We start from the raw sequence: 15457 nt of genomic DNA on the forward strand, positions 1-15457 counted from the left end.
TTTATTCATAACCATTTTTTTTTTCTTTTTACAACTTAAGCGGCCCATAGACGATCAATATTATTGCACAATATTTTGTGTTGTGCAATTTAATTGATCGTATGTAGACGATATTGAAAGTTTGTGCAATACATTGCATGATTGACGAAAAGTTGAAAATATATTGTACAACCTGGAAAATATTGCACCGTCTGTTGGCATTATTGCGCAATATGAGTCAGTTTGTGAAGTATCAACAAGTGCTCAAAATATTGCACAAATTCACTAATTTCATGGTCCGCTTGACCAATTAATAAATTACAATTAATTAAGGTTTTTAGTTGAGATAAAAAAGTTTAGTTTGAAAAATGGCAAAAAGGAGGGAAAATTCAAAGGGTGGGGTTGAGATGGGAAGTTGGTGTCCGAGTGGATTGAGGTCGTGATAGCTCGGGTGGTAGAGCGGCGACATATCTAGCCGAAGGTCGTGGGTTCGAGTCCCGCTCGTGCCATTGATTTTTTTACCTCAACTAAAAACCTTAATTAATTGTAATATTGCACAAACTTCAATATTGCCTTCAAACTATTCAAGTTCATTGCACAAACAAAATTTTGTACAATATTATTGAACTTTAAGGAGCAACCGTCAAATTATTGTGCAATCTATATTGTATGATAATGACCGTCTATGGGCCACTTACCACTGCTTTAAACAATATTGGTCTTTCTAGTTAATTGCTATGGTCAGTCTCTTTGATAATAAAATAAATAAGTAAAAATAACATATAAAATAATTCTTGTCATACAGAGGGCTTACCATCCAACTATGTTTTGGATGTCATGGATGAGAGACTAAACAGCTTTAAATACTTTTGCTTATATTATGATCAATTAAAAATCCATATGCTATGCTGGAATTCAAACCAAGAACCGCTAGCGTACAAAATATGACTCAGATGCCCTAATCACTCAGCTAATACAGTTCCTTAAATAAAAATTTTGTTTAAAATATTTGTTTAAATTTAAAAATGTTTGTAATGTAGGTATATAAATATTGAATATTTGATAATGATATGTACAAATTGCTAATGTGTTTACAATGTCTCTGAAGTCAGGGTGTCTCTTACAAGTCACAGTGAGCCACTATATAATATAAAATAAATTCTTGATATAGGGGTGGTATAACTAACAGTTGTATGTCATGGATGTGTGGTCAGACCATATTACTCTGCTTTATTCAAATTATACTTAAATAAAATTTCAAGGGCAGTGGCGAAATTTAAATTAACCAGCATTGCAAATACGAGAATCAAGATGCTCTAATGACTCAGCCATCATTAGTCAGNACGCCCCCTATAGTATTGATTTGATAACAGATGAAGCATTGAAATATTTACAATACGAAAGAAGTTCACAAATTTCTCTATCCAGTGGCTGCTAGTTAAATTAGGACACTAATGACTCGACCTATGTGTATTTACTATCATGGATCGTATTCATTAGGCAATGTAAAATTATTAGTTGGCCGCAGGACTAGTTTTATAAATAATTTATTAAAAAAATGCAATGTGTAGGAATACACATTGCATGCAATTATGAAAACTTAGTACAACCCTGAAAATATTTTTTTAACCTTTTTTATTAATTTAAATTTTAATTGATAAGATGTTTAATTGGTCTCAGATTAATTTATAAAGTTTGGTGTAGTTTTGTTATATATTTTTCCAGCATTATATTCTTGATTTTACATATTACCACTATATTATGAGATAAGTATCATTGATCCTTACAATGTATCCCTTTTCCAATCCTTACCTCCTATTCCTCTGCCCTGTAAAACAACCAACCAATCTATCAAAAAACTAGGGATAATTTTTGATCAATCCCTATCCTGGAAACCCTTCATTTCTCAAATCTCTCGCTGCCTTCTCCATCCTCTGCCAATTCTATCATTCAGGATTCAAATTCTTCCCGATCAGCACTTGCAAATGCCTGGTCTCCTCACTTGTCCTTCCCCATTTCAATTATGGCTGTTTGATCTATGGTGGACTCCCCAATGAGCTTGTGGACAAATTTGAAGAGAATCATGAACTGCTTTCTTCAGTTCATATTTAGCTCCTCAAAGAGATCTCGTGTCTAATATGTATTGTGATTTGAAATGGCTGTACCACTCTTATGTGGCTATGCTTTCTTGGCTCCTTCCTCTATCAACCAATTTCTTGCCATTCCCGTTCCTACATTTATAATCTGTTAACATTTACGTCTTACAATTAATTAAGGTTTTTAGTTGAGATAAAAAAGTCAATGGCACGAGCAGGATTCGAACCCACGATCTTCGGCTTGATACGCCGCTGCTCTACCACTTGAGCTATCGTGACCTCGATCCACTCGGACACCAACTTCCCATCTCAACCTCACCTTTTGAATTTTCCCTCCTTTTTGCCATTTTTCAAATGTCGTGTAATCNTGCGGTTGAGATGGGAAGTTGGTGTCCGAGTGGATCGAGGTCACGATAGCTCAAGTGGTAGAGCACCGGCGTATCTAGCCGAAGGTCGTGGGTTCGAATCCCGCTCGTGCCATTGACTTTTTTATCTCAACTAAAAACCTTAATTAATTGTAATAAATAATAATGTTTTTGTTTAGCATTATTAATTTTAATTTTTTAACAAGATTATCTTCTTTCAGGAAATTGCCATGGCTAGCTTCTATAGGGCTCATGGAGAATTCTGTGCAAATCATCCATGGGAGGTGATTGTTGCCACGCTTACATTAACAGCTTGTATTTTATCTATTGATACAGGAGGAATATATTCTCTTACTCCTGCCTCACACTCAATATACACATGCCCAGTGCCCCCCTGTCAGGTAAAAACAAATCCTTTCCAATAAATTATTAGTTATTATTTAATGCCATTTGTGATATAATGATGTTTCTATGTTCTTTATGTAAGGAATATAGTGCAGTGGATGTAATTGTGATGGCATCAATTCGTTGCATGGCCGTTCTATATAGCTATTATCAATTTAGAAATCTACATAAACTTGGATCAAAATACATTTTAGGTAACTATTAAAAAATAAATTATTATGTATGCATTCAGATTTATAAACATGTGACTTGATGGAGATATACAACACAAATAACACAAACAAGAAAGTTATGTACACAAAAAAAAAATTAAATGGGTGGATATTCGCAAATTTCCTCATTGAATTTTTGCAACAAAAAAATTCGCCTGAAAAAGTCATTATTTCCAAATTTTAAAAAGCTATTGTTTGGCAGATTTTATAATGCAATCACAATATTTTGTTGTCTGATTTTGTCAAATAATTCTGGCAGACCAAAACAGTAGGGTTAAAAGGCAAAAAAACCAGAAATGACCAAACCATAGGTCAACACAGTACAAACCAACCCCAAAGAGAAAATCTCACAATGATTTAAGTTCATCAATGGTTTTTCTAGCTCTGATTTTGTCAAACATTTCTGGCAGACCAAAACAGTAGTATAAACAGGCCAAAATGACTAGAACGACCAAACTTCAGGTCAACAGCTCACAAACCAACACCAAAAAGGAAATCTCATAGTGATTTAAGTTCATCAATGGTTTTTCTAGCTCTGATTTTGTCAAACATTTCTGGCAGACCAAAACAGTAGGGTTAAAAGGCAAAAATACCAGAAATGACCAAACCATAGGTCAACACAGTACAAACCAACCCCAAAGAGAAAATCTCACAATGATTTAAGTTCATCATTGGTTTTTCTGGCTTTTATTTTGTCAAACAAAATTTAAAATTATTTTGCAATAATACTGTTTAATATTTAATTCAACTCTTTTATTGTATACCATCAGTCTTATTTGGCCGAGAGAATTTATTTATCAGAATTTATATATATATTTTTTTTTCCAAACTACTCTGGCCTGTCAGACTTGCTTGGCCAAAAAAATACAAATTCCGATAAATAAATTCTCTGATTTGCTAAAATAAATAAATTGCTCTCACAAAACCCACAGGCAAGCCACCCGGCCGAGCACAGCTCGACACCCTTCTTCAAAGCTTAGATCTCCCTATCACAATCCTGAAGAAGCCTATATAATAGTTTGTACGGATGTTCGCATCCCATAGCCGAAACCCTCTCCAAACTGAAAAGTTCGCTAGTCTCTTTTGAGTTAATCGGTCAAAAAATATCTTTCTCTCCTTCTTGTACTCTGGACAGAATAAAACACTGTGTTTGATACTTTCCAGCTCATCATGTTATGCGGTTAGGAGGAAGTCTCAGTTTAATCCTTTTTAAGTAGGCACCCCATGTGGAGTGATTTGATCAGATTCAGGATATCATAGAAAAGAAACTTTTACTTCTTATCATGCCTGAAAACCAAGTGATATGATTTGGTTGTTGGAACATAGATTTGTATATCGATCCGCCTGCCCTATTAATATATCATGATCACCATTTTTCTCTCCATTTTGTGTTTAAGAATCTTTCAGCATCAGCTTTTGTTAATCTGTTTTTGTCAGGTTCTCCATGGGCTGTAGCATCTTTGCCAAAATGGCGGCATGTTGTACGCCACGGTCTCATTATGTTGTAAGCCACAGTGTCCCTGACTCAAAAAAAAAACTACATTTTTATTTTTAGTTTTGAAATTAAAAGATTCATTTATAATTCAGTGACCAGATAGTCACATTTAGAGTTAGGATGGAAATGTACTATTTGAGCTATTGAACTCATACTTTACTTAGATCATGCGGTAAACATGCACAAATTGTTTTGAAGCAGTAAGAAAGAAAATATTTTATGATTTACAGCGAACTCTTCAAGAGACTTTTTTTTATAAACTGACCGTTTTCTGTTGGAATTAATTAATTAAACATCTTATCTTCCTACTCACAGTGCATGTACAGTACCTTAGTTCCTACACATTTACTGTGAGTAGGAACTATCTTTAAAAAAAAAAAAAAAAGGATTGAACACCGCACTCACTCCATCATTCATCATTTCTATTATCTTACTATGTAAGTAGAAATGCAGAGTAATGTTATTAAAACAATAACAAATTATAAACTGCACCAAACTTTCTGGTTACCTGGTAATAAGTACAGAGCAAACTACCGCAAAGTTTTACATTGTATAAAAATAACCCACCACCAGAAATAGAATATAAATTTTAAATTTTCCCTCCTTTTTGCCATTTTTCAAAAAGGTGGGGTTGAGATGGGAAGTTAGTGTCCGAGTGGATCAAGGTCACGATAGCTCAAGTGGTAGAGCAGCGGCGTATCTAGCCGAAGATCGTGGGTTCGAATCCCGCTCGTGCCATTGACTTTTTTATCTCAACTAAAAACCTTAATTAATTGTAATATATTAATTGGTCAAGCAGACTACGAAATTAGTGAATTTAGTGTGTATAATGATGAAGAAGCTTAACAATTTTCATGACAATCACAAATTGGATAGTCAGCAAGTGTGTGCAGAGTGAGAACAGAATCGGGTACCCAATGTGTTCAATCGAGTATGTGTCGGTCAATAAAAATTGCACTCACATAGGGATAGGGTTTTATAGAGGTGGCCTTCTGCACCTCAAACTGAGTAGATCTTTTGTGCTCCTCTGTTTTTGTATAACGCATTGACTAGCTTCAGGTTGTTAATCAACCTCCATAGCCTTACAAGCGGCTCCTTAGTGTAGGATCTTGCTCGTGATTTTTCCTCTCGTAGTTGCTAGAATCTGCATGTACGTAATGTACTGCACCTTCACGAAAGCATAAAATGTGTTCTTCATTCTCCTCCTCTTCCTGGCAGTATCTGCACAGTGTTTCTTCTGTCAGTACTCCTTTCCAGTGCATGTGCCTTCTTAGGTGGCAGTGCCCTGTCAGGATCCTGGTTCGGTTGCAGTTGCCTTCCAGTAATTCTCTTGTAAGTTTTGCAAATGGCCCTTCTATGAACCACTTCGCGTGCCTCATGCCTGGAGTCTTATTTTACCAAACTTTGGACTCATTTAAGAAATATCCACTTTTCCGGGAAGATGCTAAGACACAATAGGGCTCAGGACATAGAGAGTCCATGTTGGCCCCCTCTTTGGCCAACATGTCAACCTTTTCGTTGCCTCTATGGCTATGCCCCGAGTACCCAGGGACCCATGCCAGGGTCAGGTCATCAGTGTCACTGACTTCCTTCAGGGCTTCATTGCAGTTTCAAACATTCTTTGCCTTGACCTCGCTTGAGGCTAGGGCCTTTAATGCTGCCTTAATGTCAGAGAAGATGGCTATGTTCTGGGAATGTATTCCTAGCCTTTTTATTTCCCTGCAGTGTTCAATTGCTATGATATTAGACTGGAAAACTGTAGTATATTTACATAAGTTTAGAGACAGTTCAGCCTTTGGATTCGTCCCAGAGATTCCATCCACCGTGCCCTTGTCAGTTTTTGAGAAGAATTTGCCTTCAGCGAGGTTCCTTTGGCCCATTCTTCCAGTTATGGTATCAGTATCTTGCACTTTTCAGTAAAGTTGTAATTTTGGAGTAGTGGCATTGACTGGCATGCCTAACATGGCATCTGCCTGTATGTAACTCCCTTAGTTTGCATTGATAATTTACATGGCATATCCTTGCAGATGGTTGTCCAATTATGAGCCAGTGGGCTGCTGCTCCTGCATCTCCCTGGATTAACCGGTCACTGGTATCTGAGAAAACATCTACACAACATGGGTATATATAGCGATGATCCCATTTGCAGATTATGTAATGAGGAGGAGGAAACAGCTACCCATATCGTCTTCGAATGCGAAGCAACAGCTCAATGGAGGTTTAACCTAAAGTACGGAAAAGACTTAGGGAATCAAATTGCAGCAGCAACAGTCAATGACCTGATACTTCTAAGAAGAAGGATTAAGTCTATTGACTGAACTAAGGAACTAGGAAGGTACAATAAGCCAGAAGGCTGCAGTGCCTGGGGAATACAAACCCCGCTTCTAGTATCCTTTTCCACCATAACATACCCTGGATTAAAATATGGAGTGGTAGGAGTTTTAACCACACTTCCAAGGCCGCAGTTGGCTTTTTTTCTCATGGCTTCAGTGACACTGAGACAAGTTTGTCTTTGGGTGCTACTTATTATTCTAATGCTTTGGCATGCAGAGTCTTGGCCCACTGCGCACTCCACTGACCCTATGTCAGCATTGGTCTTAAAACACAGGTGGTCATTTTGGGGTTTAATCCCCAGTTGTTGGCACAGAGCCTTTTGCACCTCCCCCAGGCAATTTTAACTCTTTGGTTTTTTTTAGTTATATGTTAATTCCATGTGAGCCATTGGTCTAATGTGATCCCTAGATATTTGGCCTGCTTGGAAAACAGGATCGAGGTCCTGGTTAGGCTTCCTTTTGTCCTCTTCCTTGTGAATGGAACCATTATGGTTTTGTAGGGGTTAATAGATAGTTCCTCCCTTTTACACCACCTTCAACCAGGTTAGGGGTTTGTTGTATACGATCTATCATGATGTGTACATGGTAGCTCTTTACCACTACAGCAAAGCATAGCCTCCACGCTAGGAAGGTTCCGAATAGCCTAAGTAAGGCATCAGGATCTCTTGACCCTTTTGTAGTAGCTCTGGGTAGATTCCGTCTACTGGCACCTTATATGGGCTAAACTTCTCAAGGGCCCAGAAGATGGCTTTAGGTTGTATTATGGTTGCCACCTCCTTCTACTCTTCTTTTGTGGGTCTTTTTGGTTTTGAGTGCTCAAGGAGTATTTCTCATGGATTATTTCTTGAGTGGATTATTAATTGAGAGGAAGGAAGCTTGTAATAATGCCCACTATTCTATGTGAGTTTTTATAATGCATTCATAGGTTTTTTAATGCATGACCCTAAAGAAATTGGTCCATACGAACTAGAGGAATGAAGTGGTTTGCCAGCTTTTTTAATTAATATTACTAAAATATCCTTCCATTTATCGGGAATTTTGCAACTCATCCAAATACCACTAAATACTTTGAGAAGAGCATGCTTGATATACACGGGAAAATTATTAATCATTCTATAATGAATTTGATCCATACCTGAAGAACTACAATTTGTGTTTTTCAGAGAGAAATTAAGTTCTGCAAAAGTGAATGGGGCTTCCAAATTTCTGTTTTATGTAACAACATGTATTTGAACAAAATGAGTACTTCTGTAACTTCAGGTCCATCTGTTCTATTTTTCTTTTAAATTCAGTTCTATTAAAAATGTAAATTTTTTTTTTTGTATTCCACTTTTCTTGTGAATGAATGTATTTATTAGCATGAATATATGAATGAGTAGCCAATAGCAAAATATTTTGTTTACCATTGTTTTCTTCAAATGGGTACTTATTTGTTAATCTGTCATATTGTGATGTTTATTACAAGTATTAATAAACAAATATAATTTACAGGTATAGCTGCTCTCTTCACTGTGTTTTCAAGTTTTGTGTTTAGTTCTGGGGTGATCAATTGTTTACATGGAAACATATCCGATCTTGAGTAAGTTACTTTGTAGTTCAGTTATAGTCGGTTTTTTTGCTAGGGTTATTAATTAATTTTATTTTGTGAACAGAGATGCTCTTTTCTTTTTTCTACTTTTAATTGATTTGTCAAGGGCAACAATATTGGCCCAATTTGCACTAAGCGCTTCAACTCAAGATGAAGTTAAAAAAAATATTGCCAGAGGTTTTGAACTTCTAGGACCTACTTTGACGCTGGATACAGTAGTCGAAACATTGGCAATTAGCGTGGGCACACTTTCTGGCAAGTTATGATCTAATACTGTATTATAATTCTAGACAATGTGGATAATATAATAATCAAGGTTTTTATATGTTTAGGAATAAGAAGACTTGAACTACTTTGCTCCTTTGCTTGCATGTCAGTTGTAGTGAATTACCTCGTATTCATGACATTCTACCCAGCGTGTTTGAGCTTAATACTTGAAGTGATTATTGCAATTTATCATTATATCATTAATAATGTTAATAATAATATAATATATCATTTACTTTTTATAGATAAAATTAAAGTATTGGTGAACATTTAGAAAAATCTTGTTTATAGATGCCATGTATTCTCATGTTTATTTGGTGTAACAATTGCAATAATTACAATTAATTAAGATTTTTAGTTGAGATAAAAAGTCAATGGCACGAGCGGGATTCGAACCCACGATCTTCGGCTAAATACGCCGCTGCTCTCCCACTTGATCTATCGTGACCTCGATCCACTTGGACACTAACTTCCCATCTCAACCTCACCTTTTGAATTTTCCCTCCTTTTTGCCAGGTTGAGATGGGAAGTTAGTGTCCGAGTGGATCAAGGACACGATAGCTCAAGTGGTAGAGCAGCGGCGTATCTAGCCGAAGATCGTGGGTTCGAATCCCACTCGTGCCATTGACTTTTTTATCTCAACTAAAAACCTTAATTAATTGTAATATATTAATTGGTCAAGCGGACCACGAAATTAGTGAATTTAATTGCAATAATTATAATAATATGAAATTGTCTTTACACTTTCAGTTGTCTAAAAGTAAAGAACCAGGAAAAAAACCATCTTGGCATTATAATTCAGAAGTGCATGACATAAAAGATGGCGAACAAAAACCAAACCCTGTTTTACAACGTGTTAAAATTATCATGTCTGCTGGACTTGTTGTAGTACATCTTCACAGGTAAATACATTTATAAATTAAACATATATAAGTTTAAATAATTATTAGGTTTAAAATTAACAACTAGCTAGTTTTTTAATATTTACAAGCAACAGAAACAATTGATACAATAGAATATTATTCATTTGCTATTTTTTAAATATTTTTTAGTCGTTGGACCATTAAAGGATTGGAGGGACAGGAACACAATGTATTACCTCTTGTATCAAGCGAGCACACTGTTCCTTCAAATTCAACTGACAATGAAGAAATTCGTGGATATTTATACAGGTAAATCATTGTTGTTAAAGTACTTTTTTTTGGACAAAAAGTAATTTGTTTATATTTAAAGATGGATTACTGTCAGTGCTGATCATGTAGTTATATTGATCCTTCTACTAGCGCTGACTGTCAAGTTTGTATTTTTTGAAGACAAGGAAGAAATCATCGCAGGAGATGTGATCACATCGAAAGGTATTTTCTTTTTTAACACTATCCAATTATAGTTTATTATTTATAATCTTTATTTTGAATTAAATATGTAACTTGATCCTTACAGATCATCATTATCTACTTAACCTCACTGGGTTGGTATGTCTGACAATTTGCAGCAGTTCGCCTTCTTAAGTGTTGGGTCTACATGATATTTGTGAGTCAAGATTGAAGAAGAACAAAAACCCAATATTGAAGATGACGAACTGCTGAATATTGTTTGGCAGACCCAAAGCAGCAAGGATAAGCAGACAGTGATGATCTTTAAGGTTCAATTACATATATAATTTTTCTTTTCTAAAAAACAAAGAACCGTTTCACTAAATTTCTTAATATCAAATGCTTCAAAGATGAATATATCCAGTATGTAACCTAATCTCCCTAATCCTAACCCTAACACTCACCTTAACCTGTCTCTAATCTTAACCCCAAGACTGAACAAAATCAAACCAATTTCTAATCTTAACCCTAACACTAATTCTAATCTAACTTGTCCCTGATCATAACGCTCACACTCGTTCTAACTTAACCTGTTCCCGGTTTCAACCCTAATACTCACCCTTACCTAACCAAACTGTTCCCAATCTTAATCTTAACACTCATCCTAACCTGTCCCTAACCTTAACCCCAAGTCTCAGCCTAAACAAACTCATTCCTAACTTTTACCCTATCATTCACCACCCTAACCTGTCCCTAATCTTAACCCCAGCGCTCCATCAAACCTAACCTGTCCCTAGCCTTAACCCCAAGTCTCATTCTAACCAAACTCATTCCTAACTTTTACCCTATCATTCACCACCCTAACCTGTCCCTAATCTTAACCCCAGCACTCCATCAAACCTAACCTGTCCCTAACCTTATCCCCAAGTCTCAGTCTGAACAAACTCATTCCTAACTTTTACCCTATCATTCACCACCCTAACCTGTCCCTAATCTTAACCCCAAGTCTCAGCCCAAACAAACTCATTCCTAACTTTTACCCTATCATTCACCACCCTAACCTGTCCCGAATCTTAACCCCAGCACTCCATCAAACCTAACCTGTCTCTAATCTGAACCCTAACACTCACCCTAACCTAACAAAACATGTTCCTAACCTTTAGCCTAACACACACCCTAACCTGTCCCTAATCTTAACCCCAGGACTAACCAAACCTAACCTCCCCAGTTATGCAAAATTATCATACAAAGAAAAAATTGATCATCCAACCCAAAAACAAATCTATAATGAACTGTTTAATATAAACCTGGTTATTGTTCCATTTCAGGAATAGGCATAAAACCTTTCATCGGAGAAGAAATCAACACAAAAAACTTTCACACACAAAGAGAATCTAAACTCATCCAAACAGAAGAAATGTTTGCAATGGAACTGCATGCATTGGAATCAACGGCGGTCAACACCGCAATCACCAATGTTCACGACTCAAAACTCATAAGGCCATTAGAAGATTGTTTGTCAATTTATAAAAAAGATGTAAGTGTAGATGTCCTGCTTTTCATCTTATATTATAAAACAATTTTTTTTTCCAAAAAAAACCATTTTTAAATAACTTTATGTTATACTTTAGGGTATGGCAGAAAATTTGAGTGATCTTGAAGTTGAACTTCTTGTTGAGAAAGGACATATCCCAACATATTCACTAGAAAAAGCTGTGAACAATCCTGAAAGGGGAGTCAAAATCAGGCGCAAGATTGTTGGTAGCGTTGGGGGCTTTCCAGAAGCAATTTCAAGTTTACCATATAAAAATTATGATTATAGTAAGGTAATGTTTATAATTAATTTTATTAAATTAATTTAAATCATTAGATCTCAAAAACTAGCAATATATTGTTTACTAATGTGTGACATTTTTGTGATACTGTACTTGAGAAAAGCACACTAATAATTTTGTAAAACTCACAAAGGTTTTAGGTGCTTGTTGTGAAAATGTAGTTGGCTACATGCCAATTCCAGTAGGAATGGCTGGACCGTTACTTCTCGATGGACAACTATTTCATGTACCAATGGCGACCACTGAAGGCTGTTTAGTAGCAAGTACCAATAGAGGATGTAGAGCGTTAATGAATTGTGGAGTTACAAGTCGTGTTGTAGCTGACGGAATGACTCGAGGCCCAGTTGTACGTTTCAAATCTATCACAAGGGCCAGGTAATTAGCACAATTTTTTTTTTTTCAAATGGAAAATTACACCCAAAATGCTTACACATACTATAAGAATGTTTATATTAGTGAAGTGATGGAATGGCTGCAAGTCCCTGAAAATTTCATAAAAATAAAGGAAAGTTTTGATTCGACCAGCAGATTTGCAAGGCTAAGTAAACTGCACATGAGAATAGCTGGAAGATATTTGTTTATTCGATTTGTTGCGACGACAGGAGATGCGATGGGAATGAACATGGCATCAAAAGTATAGTTTGCTTTATTATAAAAATAAATTATTTCTCTCTTATAATAACTATAAAATAAAATATTTATAATTCAGGGTACAGAAGTAGCATTAAATTATATTCAAACGCTATTTGAAGATATGGAAATTCTTAGTCTCAGTGGAAATTTTTGTGCTGATAAAAAACCTGCAGCAGTAAACTGGTAATAAATTTGTGCGGTACATTATAATTTATACTATCTGCTTGTAAAAAATGGATTTTCTTTCTATGTTATCTTGGATTGTCTTATATTTTTTTCAAATTTAGGATTGAAGGGAGAGGGAAATCTGTTGTTTGCCAAGCGACTGTTCCATCGAATGTTGTTAAAAAGATACTAAAAACTTCAGTCCAGGCGCTTGTCGATGTAAATATAAGCAAAAATTTAGTTGGCTCTGCAGTTGCAGGTAGCATTGGAGGTTTCAACGCTCATGCTGCAAATATTGTAACAGCAATATTTATCGCTACTGGACAAGTGAGTATGTTAATATCGATAAAATGTGCATTATTTTCAACTCGTTTCATTTTTAATTCTAAAGGACCCAGCGCAAAATGTCAGCAGTAGCAATTGTATGACATTAATGGAGCCTTGGGGAGATGAAGGCCAAGATTTGCATGTGTCTTGCACTATGCCTTCCATCGAAATTGGAACAGTAGGTGGTGGAACACAACTCCCTGCTCAGGCAGCGTGCCTCGATTTCTTAGGGGTCCGAGGTACAGCAATATTACAATTTTGTGCAATTTATACAATAATTAAGGGTAACAAAACTTTAATGAGATAAACAGGTTTAGTTTCATTTTGAAGAACTATGTATTTTCCTCTCAGATTTTCCTTAATTTTATTGATCAATTGTTGGTAAGGCAATTAAAAAAAAATTAACCTAGTTTTTTCAATCCTACTTACAATATTAACATTATGCATAGTTTACAATTAATTAAAGTTTTTAGTTGAGATGAAAAAAGTTAATGGCACGAGAGGGATTCGAACCCACGACCTTCGGCTAGATACGCCGCTGCTCTACCACCTGAGCTATCGTGAGACTTCGATCCACTCGGACATCAACTCCCCATCTCAACCCCACCTTTTGAGTTTTCCCTCCTTTTTGCCATTTTTCAAACTCATAAGGTGGGGTTGAGATGGGGAGTTGATGTCCAAGTGGATCGAAGTCACGATAGCTCAGGTGGTAGAGCAGCGGCGTATCTAGCCAAAGGTCGTGGGTTCGAATCCCTCTCGTGCCATTAACTTTTTTTCATCTCAACTAAAAACATTAATTAATTATAAAGTATTAATTGGTCAAGCGGACCACGAAATTAGTGAAATTATGCATAGTTTTTCTACATTCAATTGTAAAAATTAATAGTCTTTATTATTTTATGTTTACTACTTGAACCAGTCAAGTTGGGCTTGACTTTGAACAAAAGAAAAAAGTGTTTTCCATATATGGTTTGCAGAGGAAAGAAGTAATGTAAAATGTATATTTTTTTAGGTGCACATGATACATGTCCAGGTCAGAATGCTAACATGCTAGCGAGAATTGTCTGTGCTTCTGTCCTAGCTGGAGAACTTTCTCTTTTGTCTGCTCTCGCCTCCGGCCATTTGGTGAAAAGTCATTTAAGACATAACAGGTACAATTCTAATTATTAAAATAAATTTAAGATCAATTATTATTAATAATGTTGTTTACAAAAACAGATCGTCAGCTGCTGTAAATGATTTGACACAACAGAATAAAGTACCTCCGTTCGTTGGATCAAGTAAATGAATAAATTAATTAAAACCAATTTCAAAAAGACTCTTTTATGTACTAAAAGTTAATACTTTTATATAAGTTAATAATTATTTTGAGATTTGTGTGAGTAGTTTGTTTTATTTCTGATGTATGAATTTTTTAAAGACTTAATAGGTATAGCACATAAAATAATATATATTTGTTTGCATTTATTGGTTCTAAGTGAATATACATATAAATACATTTTATGCTCTAGGATAAGTAGAAATTAAAGTATGTGTGAATTTACTGATTGCAGGTAAATGTGATACCTATGTAAAAATTAAAAAAAAGGTTTTTGGTGCTGAAAAGAACGTTTCAGATTTTACATTGCAATTGATTTTTATAGTATTTACAATTTTCTTTAGTGAAGAAAAATACATTGGAAATATATCAGAATGATTAATTATTCTCCAAACTTGAAATAATAATTAGTAATGTAAATAACGAGGATAAGAAATATGGTGATATGTATTTAATTTATATAAACAACATCATTTGGTTACTTAAGTAAAATTTGTAACTTAAGAGTTTACATTACTCTACTGTAAAATAATAATCACTCATTTTCAAAAACTGAATACAAAATGACTATAATTCAAATAACATAGTCTAGCTCAAATATGATTTTTATTGTACTAGAATGGACAAAATGTGATAAATTTATTAACTAATGTTTATTCCTTATCATTTAATATAAATTTGGAAAACGATTTTTCAATGGTTCAATTTCAGGGAAAAAAATCAAAACAAAATTTTAATAGATTTTCATAATTGTTTCTTTAAATGTATGTCTGTTGCTCAGTTGAACTTTGAAGATGTATTTCTTTAGGAAGTTCGGAGGTTTTGAATATGTGCATTGCATTACTTAATTAAATAATAAGTCCAATCATTTGGTAATATTTAAAGATAGGAAGAATCCACTTTAGATGCACTGTAAGAAATTATTCTAGTCTGAATAAATCATAAATACGGTTAAGAGTAGGACAAAACAAATAGATGTATATAAAAATTATAATAAGTTTTGACATTTAATGTTTTTATTATTCCTGTTTTCTTTATTATTACATATTACACACAAACACTTTTATACAATGAAAATTGTACTCGCTGAAGCATAGTAAAAAAGATCACCGTGAGAATCACCTAC

At 34.9% G+C, this 15457-nt stretch overlaps 1 protein-coding gene across 2 annotated transcripts in view; it reads left to right on the top strand.

The window, feature by feature from the left end:
• The window catches only part of LOC106665424 (3-hydroxy-3-methylglutaryl-coenzyme A reductase-like), a 59664-nt gene extending 45238 nt beyond the window's left edge, over positions 1-14426 (top strand). For both annotated transcript variants that reach the window (XM_024229767.1, XM_014391838.2), the window contains 17 exons: positions 2662-2841; positions 2928-3039; positions 8377-8464; positions 8538-8728; positions 8806-8912; positions 9491-9642; positions 9793-9912; positions 9974-10095; positions 11382-11590; positions 11685-11879; positions 12022-12263; positions 12345-12522; positions 12598-12704; positions 12809-13013; positions 13078-13252; positions 14026-14164; positions 14232-14426. In XM_024229767.1, coding sequence (XP_024085535.1) covers positions 2671-2841; positions 2928-3039; positions 8377-8464; positions 8538-8728; positions 8806-8912; positions 9491-9642; positions 9793-9912; positions 9974-10095; positions 11382-11590; positions 11685-11879; positions 12022-12263; positions 12345-12522; positions 12598-12704; positions 12809-13013; positions 13078-13252; positions 14026-14164; positions 14232-14301 — 2583 coding nt within the window. In that variant the 5' untranslated portion in view covers positions 2662-2670 and the 3' untranslated portion in view covers positions 14302-14426. The remainder of the gene's footprint in view (positions 1-2661; positions 2842-2927; positions 3040-8376; positions 8465-8537; positions 8729-8805; positions 8913-9490; positions 9643-9792; positions 9913-9973; positions 10096-11381; positions 11591-11684; positions 11880-12021; positions 12264-12344; positions 12523-12597; positions 12705-12808; positions 13014-13077; positions 13253-14025; positions 14165-14231) is intronic.
• The last annotated feature ends 1031 nt before the right edge of the window (positions 14427-15457 follow it).

The sequence above is a fragment of the Cimex lectularius genome, unplaced genomic scaffold (assembly GCF_000648675.2).
Source record: "Cimex lectularius strain Harlan isolate CLEC.00 unplaced genomic scaffold, Clec_2.1 scaffold41, whole genome shotgun sequence".
NCBI lineage: Eukaryota > Metazoa > Arthropoda > Insecta > Hemiptera > Cimicidae > Cimex > Cimex lectularius.